Raw genomic sequence first — 18,743 nt, forward strand, 5'->3', positions numbered from 1 at the left:
TATGGTGTTTGGCGGTGTTTTGTATATATATGCTGTGCTGAGAGATGTATGATGCATTGTGATGATGAGTAAATTAGTAAATTACCGTAAAAACATGGCTTTCCAAGCATGTCCATACTGAAATACACTGTAGCGATAGAAATCCTGGGTGCATCCTAATAATATGTCCTTGCTCCTGAGGTGTACACTCATTCACTACTTCCCATCAATCTAAAAGCATAGGATTGGTGGAGGCATGGGCTAGTTGGTTCCCACCATATTTATTATACCAATCATTGTATTTCAAATCAGTGAAGGGAAGTGAACAAGTGCACACTTTTGGAGGAGGAGAGATTGAAGCAATAAGGTATGAGTACCCGGGGATTATCGTGAGTTCCTGAGTTCGAGTGCCTTATTGGTTTTATGAAATGGTTGCCAGATATTTAAAAAAAGATTAACGACATGTTTATTTTAAAAACGTTATTTTAACGCAGTTAGTTATCTCATCCTTTCACCAGACAATATTGTCTGTGCAAAAGCCAGCCATTAAATTGCTAGTCAAGTGGAGCTGTCAGCCTCAACTGAACACGTTCATTCTCTATTGCACTGTGGAGATCAACAGGAAAACACATTGTTGCTCAGGTTGGAGAGGCAGGCAGCAAGATTCAGACAAACCCCCACAGTTGCAAACTAAATGCTAGGCTAGAATCATGGGGAAATAATGCTTTTTCCAGAGGAGATTATGTTTATGAATTGCCTGGCTGGGCTGTGGGACAGTTAATGCCCGGGTTGTGGTCAATTCCACAATTTAAATTTTTATTCAATTCTCGCTCCTTGTAAATTCCATTTAATACAATTCAAATTCCAGGTCAGTCTTTCAATTTAGAGAATTAAATTCCTCTGAATTCCAGTTTTAGTTCAATTCCAAGAATTCAAATCTCAACAATTGCGCAAATTCAAATTCAATTCTCTCAGGCTTTCAGGCTGATCATGTCACTGTTCAGACAGCCTAGTTATACAGGAAATATAGGAATACAGGTTGGAATGAATAAAAACAAATCTTACATTAAATGTTTGATAATATGTGCATCAATTCCATTAACTGGGAAATGTACAAATATTGAATTCCAATTAAATTCCGAAGATTACATGTTTTTACAATTCAAATACAATTCAAATTTAAAAAGTCCAAACAGTCTAATTTCAATTCCAATTCCATAACTTGAAGATTTTTACAAATCTAATATAATTCAACATACATTTTCCACTTCATTAGGTAAGTAAAGAATTGAATTGGAATTTAAAATAATTTGGAATTTATTGATCCCAACCCTAGTGGATGTACAATGATAATTAAAATGAAACTCTTAACAGGTATTACCCTGGGATTGTCATGAATAACACCCTGCTATCAACCAATCAGCATCCTGTATTCAAACAATCCGTATTTGTTGTTGTTGAAAATAGCCCTGGCCGTGTCCGAATACCCATACTAGCATAATACATACTTAAACTGCATACTATGTAATCATCGTTGCATACTATTTAGCATGTACTTTTTAGTAGAAAGTATGCAATATTCCACGGCTTCAACGCAGTAGTGGCTCCTGGCTGGCTGAAAAGGTGGGGCGGGGCTGAGTGCAGGTGGATTTGTCAAAATTCAACAGACATGCATCACATTAACCAGCCTGATAATTTCCAATTAGATTCATTTCTTTAAACTCTGAATCAAATATGAATGGAATTATAGGCTTACTCAGGCTGGTTATGGCAGACTATAACATTCAACCTATACCGTAGCCCATATAGCCCATCTATCCTATTTAAAAAGGACCGTAGACAGAAACATATAGCCTAATTTGGTTCCATTTCAACATATTTCTTAGTAAAACCCAAGTGATGTAGCATATGTAACAGCCTAGTACACACACCGAACATTTTCTAATGTTCAAATCGAAAGGCTATTGCACAGAGAAACGTTGCACAGAGAAACGACAGTCGTGTACATCGCAAATTCAGAACCGCTGGACAGTATCATAATGAACTAATGTACTGATCATTGGGAACTAGGCTTGATCCATAAATAAATATAAATTACAGAAAGCCTAGCCTACAAAACAAACAATCCATATGTTCAAATCAAAAGGCCTGATTAACATGACATCAACAACGCAGCCACATCCAGAGTCCCCGGTGTTGACATATTCAGAAAAAATCTAATCAAATTAGTAGGCTATTTTGCTTAACGAAGGCCAAGAGAACAAGTAACACTTTTTTTTTAAACATTTGTTCTCAAAGATGTAGCCTATGACACGATACTCGTGATCATTTTAAGCAGAACAAAAACTACTTAGCCTACATTTGAACACTTCACTATTTGGTGTCTTCCCAAATACATAGCCTAGTTTTGTCGTTTGGCTACTTGAAGAGAACTTGGGCCTATCACTCTCAGCCCATCTATTCCAATGCATTGTGGAATAGTGTGCATCGAATTCTACTAGATGAAGAGTGAGTATGTGAGTGAGTAACATTCTGGCATTTAAAACACACTTGATTTCTGAAAATTCACATACTCTATTTTTGTATGCTGAGAATGTGTCATGCATGATTGCGTTGTTTCCCGCTATTGGTTGATTTCCTTAGCGCATCCCCATATCTAATGTATCACCTGTGGTCAAAGCCGAAAAAAGTATAGTTGATTTTAGAAACGTTTTATACTATTAAACTTAATTTTTTCACATACTCAAAACGGCCTACTATTTAGGGCACAAGTATGGGTATTCGGACACGACCAGTGTTTGAACCCATCAACCCCCGAACCCCTCCATCTCTCCCAACCCCTTCCACATCTCCCGCCCTCCACACAGCCTTGGCATGTGCATTCTAACCCTTCATTTCCTGGTGATCTTAATTGTTATACTGTGGGACACCTACACTGCAATTTCCATCCTTGTGTCTTTCTGTGGCCTGGACACCTGCTGTTGCCGTTTAGCTAACATCTCTGTGGAGGGTCGGCCTAACACACAAAGTATGCATCTCAAATGGCACCCTATTTCATATACAATAGTGTACTACTTTTGACCAGAGTCCTATGGGCCCTGGTCAAAAGAAGGGCACTACACAGGGAATATGGTTCCATTTGGCATGTGACCAGAGAAACACTGCCTCACTCTCTCCACACTGTATTTAATGGCTGCGCACACACAGAAGAGTCCATGCAACCCACAGAAACTTAATTACAACCCTCGTGCCACGTTATTAAACAGGCTTACCATTGGGTAATGTCTGTACATCCGCTCTCTCCTATTCTGTTCTCTTCTGTTCTGTTCGGCTCTTTTCTTATCTCATCTCTTCTCATGTATTTTACATCCCAGCTGTCATCCTGAGATGTTAGGCCCATTTCAGTGTTTGGCATTTCGTCATGGTATTTGTCTTAGTTGGATTCCTCATTCCATTAGCTTGCTCCTTGGGAGCCTGTAAATTCAATTATGCTGAGAAAAAAAATATATATATATTGTTTCCCACTTGGTCTCAATTATAGGGACTGAAATGATGGAACGCTGTTGCAGAAGGTGTTAGATTTCACCATTAGGACTTTATCTGGATTAAAACGTGTTTTTATTATGTCAACATCTTTAGGGCTCTTCAAAGAACATTTGATTTCTGATATTGCAGAGATCTGATTATGCAGCACTGGCTGCAATGCAGCACTGGCTGCAATGCATTAGCTGCTGTATATGAAAGGCATGTATTTAGAATGCTCATCCAAGATACAGTACTATAACCCTCAGTAAGAGACAGAATTGAAGAAAGAGAAAGAGAATCCATGTTTTGTGATGTGAGCAGGCTTGGATCTCATTAAAATCCTTGCGTTCAAAGGAATAAAATAGAGTCCCTAAGCCAGAGAGAGGGGCCCCATGGGCCCTTGTGTCTGTGCCTGTATGAGCCTTTAATCTGACAGCCTTTCTCCACACTTGTCTAGTCTAGCCACAGAGCTAAACAAGGTACTGTAAGCATGACAATATCTAGGGGACCTGGCAGGTGCAGTTAGCACTCCCCTCAACACAAACTAGACATTCACACCTACTCACACACTTTATTTTTCTCTCTTATCAATGTGCTTTCTGATCTTTTCTCCTTCACCTTCTTCAGTTACTTCTGTATTTAATATCCTCCTTTTCTCTTTCCGTTCCCTGTTCTGTATCAAGTAGCCCACATTGCCATGGAAACGAGGCAGTGCTGAATCTTATTTGTCTTGTTACAGACTCCCTCTGAAGCAGAAAAGGATGACAGCTCTCACCTATTGTACCATACCTGCATTGCCATGGTAACAGCTCTCAGGTAGATCTGATCTGATCACTGTGATAGGACAGCAGAATATCAGAGCACCTTTCACCTGTGTGATAGACCGTGTATTCAGAGCACAGAGTTACAGTCGAGCAGTAAGTGTTCATATATTTGGAAAGTCAGGGCTCAGAGCAGTGGAGGCTGGTCGGAGGAGCTATAGGAGGACGGGATCATTGTAATGGCTGTAATGGAATAAATGGAATGGTATCAAACATGTGGAAACCACATGTTTGTCAGGGCTCAGAGTTCAGCAGTAAGAGTCCATATCTTTAGAATGTCAGACCTTAAATAGGATATTCTGCATAGGTGTGTTCCTAAACTGCCCTTGTAGTTGGTTGTTGTCTAGAGACAGACAGACTGGTTTGACTTTAGTTTCATAAGGCTTAGTACAGTATTCACACAGAGGCAAACCATTTGGAAAATGCCAATGTCATTTTTATTTGTGCATCTTCAATGTCAGTATTATTAAGATCCCTGTGAAACATCAACATCACTTGAAAACCATTGAGAAATGACAACAAGTATACAAAATGTGTGAAACGACTGGGGAGCATCACTGCATAACACTATCAACACTGCACAGCCACCCACCACCAATCAAGCACACTGCATCAATTGAAGAATCAGATTGTATAATTAGAGTATATATAATATACAGTTCACAAACGAATGTACCCACCGCAATTTTTAATTCAATAGCACAAACCTACTGAAGCTTAAAACAATTTGTAAATATAAACATGAATCATTGAACCTCTAGTGAAACACAGGTAACACCTGTCCACCGATGCACCAAGTTCTAAAACAAAACACACCAAGTTCTAGACTAAACACACCAAGAAAACCACTTCCGTAAGACAGCCACCACATATAATGCAAAGTCACTATTCACACAGACAATCTTCTCTCACTCCATTTTGATTTCTGATACATTCTCCAATTCACTCCGATCTCCTCTCAAATAACTCACTTGCTAAATATCCCTTACTTCCCTTTTACTATACCATCTTATTCCCTCTTATATTCCACCCCGTTAGATAATTACAACCTCCTGGCCCTTGCAAACTTCACATCGGAAAATCTACATGACTTATCAATACACAATAGTATTTTCTGATCTAGTCAAGTTTGTGAGGGTAAGTAGATGAGGGCAAAATGTATGCAAAATGTGATCTAAATATCATTAACAAATATGATAGGATTAGGCCCTTTAGGGGTGACATCCCCCTGACTGATGATGACTGGCTGTCCTAGACTAGTCTGCGGCAAGCGTAAGCTGCCCATTGATTGGTTGAAGCTGCCTTGGCTGTAGTGATGTTGGCCAAAGCTCTCCCGTGATAGGTCAAAACTAGCCTGCCTGTATGGATGTTGATAGAAGCTGTCCCCTGATTGGTCGACACTGTTCTGGCTGCAGAGTCGTTGGCTCATCCCATTGGCCCGTCTCTCAGAGGCACTTCTCATCGGGTACCTCTGGCCAGTCTTGTACCAGCCAGTCTCTTTGAATACAAACCAGATGTTGCCGGCCCAGAGGATAAAGTTTACAAAACCAAAAGCCTGCATAGAGGTATAGAAAGAGGGTATTTAGTTAGGGTCTAAACATAAAAATGACAGATTTAGAATCAGAAAATTTAACAAATGGTTGCTAAGAATTTTCGTTGGTGTGCACACATGATGTAAAACGTCATCAACAACCGTTAAACACCACCTGTCGGAACTGAAGACCTGAAGTCCTGAAAGAGCTGCAGAATCTGGATCCCTACAAATCTGCTGGGCTAGACAACCCTCTCTTCCTAAAATGATCTGCCTCTTTCATATCGTCTGAGATTCCTAAAGATTGGAAAGCTCTTCAAAGGGGGAGACAATCTAGACCCAAACTGTTACAGACCTATATCCATCCTGCCCTGCCTTTCTAAAGTCTTCGAAAGCCAAGTGAACACACAGATCATCGACCATCTCGAATCCCACCGTACCTTCTCCGCTATGGAATCCAGTTTCCGAGCTGGTCACGGGTGCACCTCAGCCACGCTCAAGGTCCTAAACGATATCATAACTACCATCAATAAAAAACAGTACTGTGCAGCCGTCTTCATCGACCTGGCCAAGGCTTTCGACTGTCAATCACCACATTCTTATCGGAAGACTCAACAGCCTTCTCTAATGACTGCCTCACCTGGTTCACTAACTACTTCTCAGATAGAGTTCAGTGTGTCAAATCGGAGTGCCTGTTGTCCGGACCTCTGGCAGTCTCTATGGGGTGCCACAGGGTTCAATTCTCAGTCCGACTCTTTTCTCTGTATATATCAATGATGTCGCTCCTGCTGCGTTGATTCTTTGATCCACCTCTACTCAGACGACACCATTCTGTATACATCTGGCCCTTCTTTGGAGACTGTGTTAACACATCTCCAAACGAGCTTCAATGCCCTACAACTCTCCTTCCGTGGCCTCCAACTGCTCTTAAATGGTAGTAAAACTAAATGCATGCTCTTCAACCGATCGCTGCCCGCACCCGCCCGCCCGCCTAGCATCACTACTCTGGACGGTTCTGACTTAGAATATGTGGGCAACTATAAATACCTAGGTGTCTGGCTAGACTGTAAACTCTCCTTCCAGACTCACATTAAGCATCTCCAATCCAAAGTTAAATCTAGAATCGGCTTCCTATTTCGCAACAACGCCTCCGTCACTCATGCTGCCAAACATACCCTCGCAAAACTGACTATCCTGCCAATCCTTGACTTCGGCAATGTCATTTACAAAATAGCCTCCAACACTCTACTCAGCAAATTGGATGAAGTCTATCACAGTGCAATCTGTTTTGTCACCAAAGCCCCATATACTACCCACCATTGCGATCTGTATGCTCTCGTTGGCTGGTCCTCGCTACGTATTTGTTGCCAAACCCAATAGCTCCAGGTCATCTATAAGTCTTTGCTAGGTAAAGCTCCGCCTTATCTCAGCTCACTGGTCACTATAACAACACCCACCCGTAGCACGCGCTGCAACAGGTATATTTCACTGGTCATCCCCAAAGCCAACACCTACTTCGACCGCCTTTCCTTCCAGTTTTTTGCTGCCAATGAGTGTAACGAATTGCAAAAATCACTGAAGACTTATATCTCTGAAGACTTATATCTCCCTCACTAACTTCAAGCATCGGCTGTCAGAGGAGCTTACCGATCGCTGCAGCTGTACACAGCCCATCTGTAAATAGCCCATCCAACCAACTACCTACCTCAACCCCATATTCGTTTTTTGTTATTTTCTGCTCTTTTGCACACCCATATTTATATCAGTATTTATACACATCCTCATCTGCACATCTATCACTCCAGTGTTAATTGCTAAATTGTAATTACTTCGCCACTATGGCCAATTTATTGCCTTACCTCCTTACTTAATTTGCACACACTGTATACAGATTTTCTATTGTGTTATTGACTGTGCGTTTGTTAATCCAATGTGTAACTCTGTGTTGTTGTTTTTGTCGCACTGCTTTGCTTTATCTTGGCCAGGTCGCAGTTGTAAATGAGAACTTGTTCTCAACTGGCCTACCTGGTTAAAAAAAGGCAATGGAGCTAACATTGATCAGCATTCATGTTTCACATAGAGTATAAGGGCTGTGTACCAAATGGACCCTACTCCATATATCCCTCAAAATCAACTCTAGACCTCGAAGCCAGTTCCAGTGCATTGTATCATAGTTCCCCTCTAATCAGGGACTCATTTAGACCTGGGACACCAGGTGGGTGCAATTAATTAACAGGTAGAACAGTTAAACCAGGAGGCTCTGGACCTCATAGGGTAAGAGTTGAATACCCCTACCATATATAGTGCACTAATTTTGACTAGGGCCCATGGTCTAAAGTAGGGCACTATATAGAGAATAGGGTGACATTATGGACGCATCCAATGACTCACCACAGACGTGTTGAGCTCAGACCAGACTGGGTGGTGGGAAGCTGAACACCGGTTGGCTGGGCGTCTGCAGGCGGAGATGAGCAGGAGGACCTGGGTGGGATCTGTGGCTGACTTCACATCAGACAGAGCTTTGGCCCAGGCACAGGAGCTCACCAACCACATGAAGGCGAAGAGCACAGTCACTACAAAGTCCTGTTTAGGAGGGAGAGATGGAGGAGGTTATTATCAGATGTAATGAGATTGTGAGAGTTGAGGAAGAGGATAGGGTGAAGTTATAAATGAGATTTAAAGGGATATGGGATAAAAAAAAGCAGGAGTAACATGTGGAGTAACATGAGGAGCAACGTCTCCCTGCTTTCTCAAGTTCTGTTTCCTAGTTTCTCCGGTTCTGACCATTCTGCCTGCCCTGACACCGAGCTTGCCTGCTGTTCTGTACCTGCCTGACTCTGAACCGTTTATGAACCTCTGCCTGTCCTGACCCTGCCTGCTGGTCTGTACCTTATTGACTTTGCCCTGGATTACGGTCCTCTGCCTGCCTTTGACATGTCTTTTGCCAGCCCCCTGTTTGGGTCTATAAACATCTGTGACTCTAGCTGCAGGAGTAACAGCAGGAGTAACATCAGGACTAACAGAAAATTACAGCTAACTGCTATTTAAAGAATGCAATAATGTATAATGTTAAATTTATTGTATCTCAATTAATACACATGCAAATTATACAAATCCCATGGCATGAATGAATCAAAGGCAGCTCTTGGTAAGTAAATCAACTCACCACCAGTGGTCCTCTGTTACCCTCGCGGTACTTGTTCTGGTAGTAGATGTACACCACGGTGGCCAGCAGGGAGTAGAGGAAGGCAACAACTGCCACGGTCACAAAGAACTGAGCTGAGGAGGAGTAGTCTCCTACCATGAAGATGGTCTCCTGTCTGTTCCCATCACACAGTGTGGGCTTGAAATGGACCTGCTGTAACCTATCAGATGACAGGAACAAGGACATGGTCACAGAGACCTTTATTGAGTAATGCAAGGCTCTGATCACAGTGTAGGCAATTTAAACCTTTCAATCATGAATCCATAGCAGTGAAACTGCCACATCCGTTTGTGATATTACAACAACAAAGATGTTACTACATTGGGGGGGGGGGATCCTTCCATTACCAATGGTATCTGACCTGATCTGACAGGCTTTGGGAGGAGGGGAGGGAGGGAGAAGAGAGAGGGGAAGAGAGAAAACTAATCTAAGGAGATTGGGGTATACAGTTGAAGTCGGAAGTTTACATACACTTAGGTTGGAGTCATTAAAACTCGTTTTTCAACCACTCCAAAAATTTCTCGTTAACAAAGTCGGTTAGGACAAGTCGGTTAGGACATCTACTTTGTGCATGACACAAGTCATTTTTCCAACAATTGTTTAAAGACAGATGATTTCACTTATAATTCACTGTATCACAATTCCAGTGGGTCAGAAGTTTACATACACTAAGTTGACTGTGCTTTTAAACAGCTTGGAACATTCCAGAAAATGATTGTCACGCCCTGGCCTTAGTATTCTTTGTTTCCTTTATTATTTTAGTTAGGTCAGGGTGTGACATGGGGAAGGTATGTGTTTTTGTATTGTCTAGGGTGGTTGTATGGTTTAGGGGGTTAAGTAGAGTAGATGGGTTTGTGTTCAGTGTAGGTGTCTAGCTGTGTCTATGGTTGCCTGAATGCTTCTCAATCAGAGACAGATGTCATTAATTGTCTCTGATTGGGAGCCATATTTAAGACAGCCATGGGCACTAGGTTAATGTGGGTAATTGTCTATGTTGTACGTTTGTAGCTTGTGTGTGCACTTACGTTTATAGCTTCACGATCGTTTGTTGTTTTGTTTCGTTTTGTTATAGTGTTCGTTGCGTGTTTTTTCCCTTCTCGAAATAAAGAGAATGTATTTTGCACACGCTGCGCCTTGGTCCTCTCTCTCTCCCATAGACGATCGTGACAATGATATCATGGCTTTAGAAGCTTCTGATAGGCTAACTGACATCATTTGAGTCAATTGGAGGTATATCTGTGGATGTATTTCAAGGCCTACCTTCAAACTCAGTGTCTCTTTGCTTGACATCATGGGAAAATCAAAAGAAATCAGCCAAGAACTCAGAATTTAAATTGTAGACCTCCACAAGTCTGGTTCATCCTTGGGAGCAAATTCCAAACGCCTGAAGGTACCACGTTCATCTGTACAAACAATAGTACGCAAGTATGAACACCATGGGACCACGCAGCCGTCATACCGCTCAGTAAGGAGACGCGTTCTGTCTCCTAGAGATGAACGTACTTTGGTGTGAAAAGTGCAAATCAATCCCAGAACAACAGCAAAGGACCTTGTGAAGATGCTGGAGGAAACAGGTACAAAAGTATCTATATTCACAGTAAAACAAGTCCTATAGCGACATAACCTGAAAGGCCGCTCAGCAAGGAAGAAGCCACTGCTCCAAAACCGCCATAAAAAAGCCAGACTACGGTTTGCAACTGCACATGGGGACAAAGATCGTACTTTTTGGAGAAATGTCCTCTGGTCTGATGAAACAAAAACAGAACTGTTCGGCCATAATTACCATCATTATGTTTGGAGGAAAAAGTGGGAGGCTTGCAAGCTGAAGAACACCCTCTCAACCGTGAAGCACAGGGGTGGCAGCATCATGTTGTGGGGGTGCTTTGCTGCAGGAGGGACTGGTGCACTTCACAAAATAGATGGCATCTATCTATTTTGTGGATATATTGAAGCAACATCTCTAGACATCAGTCAGGAAGTTAAAGCTTGGTTGCAAATGGGTCTTTCAAATGAACAATGACCCCAATCATACTTCCAAAGTTGTGGGAAAATGGCTTAAGGACAACAAAGTCAAGGTATTGGAGTGGCCTTCACAAAGCCCTGACCTCAATCCTATAGAAAATCTGTGGGCAGAACTGAAAAAGTGTGTGCGAGCAAGGAGGCCTACAAACCTGACTCAGTTACACCAGCTCTGTCAGGAGGAATGGGACAAAATTCACCCAACTTATTTTGGGAAGCTTGTGGAAGGGTACCCAAAACATTTGACCCAAGTTAAACAATATAAAAGGCAATGCTACCAGATACTAATTGAGTGTATGTAAACCTCTGACCCACTGGGAATGTGATGAAAGAAATAAAAGCTGAAATAAATCCTTCTCTCTACTATTATTCTGACATTTCACATTCTTCAAATGAAGTGGTGACCCTAATTGACCTAAGACAGGGCATTTTTACTAGGATTAAATGTCAGGAATTGTGGATAACTGAGTTTAAATGTATTTGGCTAAGGTGTATGTAAACTTCCGACTTCAACTGTATGTACTCTTCAGAATCACTGCATGATGCTCAGGAGTCTCAATTACAAATCTCTCCACCGATCTCTAAGGGACTAATTTATCAAAGGTGCGTGCACACAAAAAAAGACTAAACCTTGCATTTGCCAGTTTTGACGGGGAAGTGTGCTTATCTCCATGTACTGTACCATGCATACGCACAACTTCAAGTGGTTGAATAATTGTATTACATGCTTATATTGCTATTTTGTGGAAAATGGAGGTGTTTGACACACGGGAATTATGATAATAGTTGGATAATATGAACATTAAAGAGTAAGCCTAATGATAAAATCGATGCATTTGCCGTTGGTAAGGAGGTTGCATAACAGAATGTATAGCCTTTGTACACTTTTATTATATAGGTCTAAATCTGACATGTCCCATTCCAACATTTCCCAAATCATACAGCAAATGAGGAAGTTTGTTACCATAAAAGGTGGAGTTTTAGCGCTTGTTCATGAGCACACAAATATACTATGGCTCTGATTTATCAATGAAAACATGTGTATAATGTTGCAAGCTACACTTTGATAAATCCCAATAATTTGTTACAGAAATCCTAGAATCTCCACATATACCATCATATATTAAGACATGTATGCACGGTTGATAAATGAGGCCCCAGGAGTTGAAAAGGTTTAGGGTTTTCAAGGGAGCAGGTACTGTAGATAGATACACATGAGATACTGAATGTGGAAACATGAATCATTTCTGGGGATCAGACAAAGACTCTGACACCACAGTCTGTCTGACAGCTCCATATTTCATCAACTCAATGCTGTTCTCTTTCTTCCATCTTTTATAGATGGAAAATAAAACTCAGCCACCACACTATTTTTCAAAACACATTCACAGGCAGACAACACTGTCATTGTCTCATCATAGCTATATTCCCATATGCACCGTAGATTCAATGATAGCTAGACCAGAAGCTCTTGCTTTGAAATATCAAAGCAAACTCTGAACCAACTATATTTGGGGACAGATCAAAACGCATTAAACATTAATGGCAATTTAGCTAGATATCTTGCTGTTTCTAGCTAATTTGCTTTGGGATATAAACATTGGGTCATTATTTTTCCTGAAATGCACAGTTTGTGTAGGCTACAGGTCGCCTACAGTATATCCCAGAACAATTAATCCACACATAAAAGGGTAAAAGTTTGCTTCTAGTAATCTCTCCTCCTTCATGCGTCTTCTTCTTCTTTGGACTTGACATGGTGGTTGGCAACCTATTTTAAGGGGGATTACCACTACCAACTGGACTGGTGTGTTGACCTCAGTTCATCTTTCAAACACCCACGTAGGTATATGCTCCTAAAAACCAATGAGGAGATGGGAGAGGCGGGACTTGCAGCGTGTCAAGCTGTCCCGGATCCCCCGGTACTGATGCTCATTCTGTTCACCAGTTTCGGGAACGGGATTCATTATCATCAACCCCGGACTGTCTTGTCTGATTACACACACCTGGTTCCCATTTCCCCTGATTAGTATGTTATATATGTGCCCTCTGTTCCCTCTGTCTTTGTTGGTTATTGTTCCCATGTTTGTTGGTGGTGTGAGTACCTATGCGTTGGTGGAGCTGTTATGCTGCGTGCTTTATATATTGTGTATTACGGGTATCATCCCGTGTCAGTCAGTGAGGTTTACCCTCGCTCTTTTGTTTGGGTACAGCCCAGTGTTTTTGTATACGTGTTTGTTTTGGGTGTATTAAAAACCCCTATTGTGTATTCCTGCGCCTGTCTCCAAAATCCTTTATACCAGCATGACACAATAGTCGCAAATAGAACCAAGTTCTGGATATGCAGATGCTCGTTGACGCGCTCGAACAGTGTGGGTGCAATGATTGAATAACATGTATGTTATTTTGCAACGCTTGCACACGTGACACGAGCAGTGTGGTCACCATGTTAATCTAGGTAAATATGACTTGTCTCTCAACGTGACATACCCATGAGTGCGAAAGTACATGTGACAATGGCATGAGCCTTCTGCTCCAGTTTGCACATGACTGTAGTGTACTTCAATGTCAATTCTGCTGAATTCATGTTTTGGAGAATGTTGACCATGAACCACAATAAAATGGGTAAAAGTATAGTAGTCAGACTATGGAAAAATGTCAGCATGTATTACCTGAAGGGATAGGCAAAGTTTACGGTGATGCTGAGGTTGCTCTGGCTCTTGTCTAGACATTCCACTCTCACCCGCAGGTGACCAGAGTACCCTCCACATGTTGCAAATGCACAGACGGCAAAGATCTGGGAAAAGAAAATACCTCATTAGACTCCTACCCATTGAGCATTCTAGACATAGGCTGTGTCCCAAAATGGCACCCTATTCCCTACACGGTGAACAACGTTTGACCAGAGCTCTGGGCCTGGTAAAAAAGTTGTGCACTACATAGGGAATAGGGTACCAGTTGGGAATGCACACATAGTTGCTTCTTGTCACACCTCTCCTGTCTGGTCCTGTACAGAGCTGCTAGACTAGCAGCTGGAATTAATGGGCCACAGAGGACCATCAACATCCTGACAAAGGCTGACTCTGTGAAAGTAATTAGGGAACTTTTCATGTGTAACATGGTGTATGGTGTGGATACAGTATATGGTGGAAGGAGTTTTACAGTTGGTTGTCTTTAGCTTTTACCAACTTGGAGCTGTTGATCGATCCTTAAAGAAAAGAGAACCTGCTCTTTCCAGTATCACGTAGGTTTATTAAGCAACAGTCACTCTGCGTTTGTCAGAGCTTCAACTGCTGTTGATGAATGCAAACAGGTGAATGCATGTTGTATCTCCGTATATATCTATTGGGAGTCTATGAGGCATGCACATCTTTCAAAGGGATCATGTGTCTATAATTTCTGTCAGTGGCCCGGGAGACTGAAGTCAGCATGTTATACATGTTATATATATTTCATCAGGAACCGTCCGTGGGCATGGCAGGCAGTCAGATACTGTAGGCTACTGGCACTAATCTCTTTCTGTTATCTACCTTTGATGCATGCGAAAGGACTGAAGCATTGGTCAATTCTAATCAAGACCTAGCACTCCCACGCACGCGCATGGACACACACACCAAGTAATTATCCATCATCTTTAACCTTTCCCATAATTTAGAAAGACGACACAACTCATCTCTCTGATGAAATGTTGTTTGTTTGTTGTGTTTCTTTGTGTGGGTTTGTTTATCTTTTAGAAAGAGAGAGATTGACAGTGGCAGAGAGAGACAGAGAGAGAGAGAGCAAGACAGAAACAGAGACAGAGAGAGAGAGCGGGACAGAGACATAGACAGAGAGAGTTGCTTAATAAAGGGATCACATACAGCCAGGAGACCCCATCTAATTAAGTATGTGTGGCTATAATTAAAAGTCAGTGATTGGATGGATTTATAGATGGATTGATCTGTCTGTTGTCTGCAAACCCCTTGGTCATTCACTCATTAATATTCAAATGGATAAGGATGCTTTCTAAATTATTCCGATCATTAATGACACAGAGAGAGAGGTGATAGATGAAAGCTAGCGTCAATTTAATCCTTAGCACTGAAGATATGCGTTGTAGAGTGATTGACATTTAAAGGCAATGTTAGCGGAAACTGCATTTACGGTAAACACTAGATATGTTGGCTCAATCGAAAATCACCTTTTAATTTTAATTGCGCTATAGCGCTGAACTTCAGCGCTGCGTATTTAATCGAGCCCCTAATCTTGGCACCATATCTATCAAGCAGACTGATGATCAAGGTTTGGGATTGATTTCCTTGAAAACAGTATTATGAAAACAACTGAATAATTTAGAAATGGGCTGACTGCAAACAGAGGGTCGCCTACGGTGGGTTAGAGGGTGGGCAGAGCCCCATAGAGTGACTCAACCTGTTGGAATACTGTACATGCCACACACACACACACACACACACACACACACACACCAAAAGACTCCACTGGAAACAACGTTTGATAACATTCCACCCACTAAACATAAATTCTATTCCTTACAAACTAAATTGAAAATGAAAAAAAAAACGATTTTAAAAACAGATCTATCACTAGCCTACCATAGAGCACATCCATACTTCATAACTGGATAATTGTAATGCTTTATTATAGTGTTTAGCCAGGAATGTACTTACTAATGAAAATCAATTAGCTACAGTCCAAATATGAAAGAAACAACAACTTACCGGAGCAAATATGACCATACACATTTAAAAAGCAAAGTGAACAAGTTCTACTCCGCAAGATGGTGTTAGCAGCTTTCTCCTCATACTGTTGTACTGTCACTGATGTAGATGGCACAAAGAGAGAAAGCAGAGAGAGAGAGAGCAGAGTGCAGAGGTTGCCCGGAGGGTGGGGAGACCAGAGACCAGACATCTGAAGTGAGGAGAGGAGAGAGCAAAGCAAGCAATCTGGGGTTGGGGTAGGTGTCGGGGGGGGGGGGTAGGAGAAAGAAGAGGATGTAGTGTAGAGACTGTCTGTCGTGTAACTTGGTGTTTCTGCTCCTCTCTTAGAGGACAGATAGACAGAACTGTAAAAGTATGAGGATTCACCTAGGAGATTTCCACCCATAGATTCAGTAGAGACAGGGATACAGTGCCTTCAGAAAGTATTCACACCCCTTTACTTTTTCCAAATTTTGTTGTGTTACAGCCTGGATTTAAAATGGATTAGATTGAGATTTTGTGTCACGCAATACCCCATAATGTCAAAGTGGAATTATCTTAAAAAATATATATACATTAATTTAAAATGAAAAACTGAAATATCTTGAGTCAATAAGTATTCAACCCCTTTGTTATGGCAAGCCTAAATAAGTTCAGGAGTAGAAATATGCTTAACAAATCACATAAGTTGCACGGACTCACTCTGCGTGCAATAATAGTGATTAACATGTTTCCTCTGCTTGGAGCAACAGCGAAGTGGGCAGGGCAGTACAGATTTCTTCTCTTACATTTGCAAGCAGAGTCTGAACATCAGACAGGATGGCATAGTTTCCCTCGATCCGTGGAATGGCTACTGCTATAGGTTTCAGGAATTTCAGGCTGCTTACCACTCTCTCCCAAAATACATCATCCAGAAGGATCCTCTTGAGGGGGCTGTCCATAATGGCAGACTGTGATATGGCCATTTCTTGGAGAGACTCCTTCCCCTCCAGGAGACTGTCAAACATGACAACACCACCCCAACGGCTGTTGCTGGGCAGCTTCAGTGGTGCTCCTATTCTCCTCACTTTGCTTGGTGAGGTAGATTGCCGCTCTAACGTGATGACCCTTCACATACCTAACCATTTCCTTGGCTCTCTTGTAGAGTGTATCTATTGTTTTCAGTGACATGATGTCCTTGAGGAGCATATTCAATGCATGAACAGCACAGCCAATGGGTGTGATGTGAGGGTAGGACTCCTCCACTTTAGACCAAGCAGCCTTCATGTTCGGAGCATTGTCTGTCACCAGTGCAAATACCATCTGTGGTCCAAGGTCATTGATGACTGTCTTCAGATCATCTGCAATGTAGAGACTGGTGTGTCTGTTGTCCCTTGTGTCTGTGCTCTTGTAGAATAATGGTTGAGGGGTGGAAATTATGTAGTTAATTATTTCTTGCCCACGAAAATTCCCACGAACAGTGCCTTCTCAATGATTTGCTTGACCTTCACTTGAACTCTGTTGAACTCTGCATCCAGCAAATGAGTAGGTAAAGCATGTCTGGTTGGAGGGGTGTATGCTGGGCGAAGAACATTCAGAAATCTCTTCCAATACACATTGTCTGTGAGCATCAGTGGTGAACCAGTTGCGTACACAGCTCGAGCAAGACATTCATCAGCATTTCTCTGACTACGTTCCTCCATTGAGTCAAAAAAACGTCTGATTCCAGTAGGATCGTGAGCAGTTGCTATCGATAAGGTGTCTGATTCATAATTTTCACCTCGAATAGAAGTAGAGGGACTTTTGTAAGAGGTTGATTGATGTGAGTGCTGAGGGAACTTAATAACTTCTTATGGATAGGGGGCAGCATTTTCACGTTTGGATGAAAAGCGTGCCCAGAGTAAACTGCTTCCTACTCAGTTCCAGATGCTAATATATGCATATTATTAGTAGTATTGGATAGAAAACAATCTGAAGTTTCTAAAACTGTTTGAATTATGTCTGTGAGTATAACAGAACTCATATGCCAGGCAAAAACCTGAGAAAAAATCCAACCAGGAAGTGGGAAATCTGAGGTTTGTAGTTTTTCAACTCAGCCCCTATTGAATATACAGTGGGATATGGGTCATCTTGCACTTCCTAAGGCTTCCACTAGATGTCAACAGTCTTTAGAACCTTGTCTGATGCTTCTACTGTGAAGTGGGGCTTTGTTGAAAATCGACCAACCTCAGAATTCCCACTTCCTGTTTGGATTTTTTCTCAGGTTTTTGACTGCCATATGAGTTCTGTTATACTCACAGACATCATTCAAATATAATTTTGACCCATCAAACAGGCAAAGCATCAATACAGGGCTAAGATTGAATCATACTACATCGTCTCCGACGCTCGGCTTGCAAACTATTACAGACTACAAAGGGAAGCACAGCCGCAAGCTGCCCAGTGACACGAGCCTACCAGACGAGCTAAATCACTTCTATGCTCACTTCGAGGCAAGCAACACTGAGGCATGCATGAGAGCATCAGCTGTTCCGGACGACTGTGTGATCACGCTCTCCATAGCCGATGTGAATAAGACCTTTAAACAGGTCAACATTCACAAGGCTGCGGGGCTAGATGGATTACCAGGACGTGTGCTCCGGGCATGTGCTGACCAGCTGGCAGGTTTCTTCACTGACATTTTCAACATGTCCCAGATTGAATCTGTAATACCAACATGTTTCAAGAAGACCACCATAGTCCCTGTGCCCAAGAACACAAAGGCAACCTGCCTAAATGACTACAGACCCGTAGTATTCACATCCGTAGCCATGAAGTGCTTTGAACGGTTGGTAATGGCTCACATCAACACCATTATCCCAGAAACCCTAGACCCACTCCAATTTGCAAACCACCCAAACAGATCCACAGATGATGCAATCTCTATCACACTCCACACTGCCCTTTCCCACCTGGAAAAAAGGAACACTATGTGAGAATGCTATTCATTG

General features: G+C 41.9%; 1 protein-coding gene across 1 annotated transcript; it reads right to left on the reverse strand.

Moving 5' to 3' along the window:
• Positions 1–4,737: 4,737 nt before the first annotated feature.
• LOC139562849 (synaptoporin-like) lies at positions 4,738–15,993 on the reverse strand. The gene is made up of 5 exons (XM_071380972.1): positions 15,796–15,993; positions 13,750–13,874; positions 9,023–9,221; positions 8,248–8,439; positions 4,738–5,880 (listed from the first exon to the last, which is right to left on the reverse strand). The coding sequence occupies exons 1-5, from the start codon at positions 15,817–15,819 to the stop codon at positions 5,500–5,502; spliced, it is 921 nt and encodes a 306-aa protein (XP_071237073.1). The 5' UTR covers positions 15,820–15,993; the 3' UTR covers positions 4,738–5,499.
• Positions 15,994–18,743: the final 2,750 nt, after the last annotated feature.

This window comes from Salvelinus alpinus, chromosome 2, assembly GCF_045679555.1.
Source record: "Salvelinus alpinus chromosome 2, SLU_Salpinus.1, whole genome shotgun sequence".
In the NCBI taxonomy this organism is placed as follows: Eukaryota; Metazoa; Chordata; class Actinopteri; order Salmoniformes; family Salmonidae; genus Salvelinus; species Salvelinus alpinus.

Coding starts and splice junctions, on each gene's coding strand:
- LOC139562849 (XM_071380972.1), bottom strand. CDS start 15,819: ATGTGTATGGTCATATTTGCTCCG. Junction 9,222..13,749: donor AACTTTGCCTATCCCTTCAG/GTAATACATGCT, acceptor GTCATCTGATAG/GTTACAGCAGGTCCATTTCA. Junction 8,440..9,022: donor GTAACAGAGGACCACTGGTG/GTGAGTTGATTT, acceptor CCTCCTAAACAG/GACTTTGTAGTGACTGTGCT.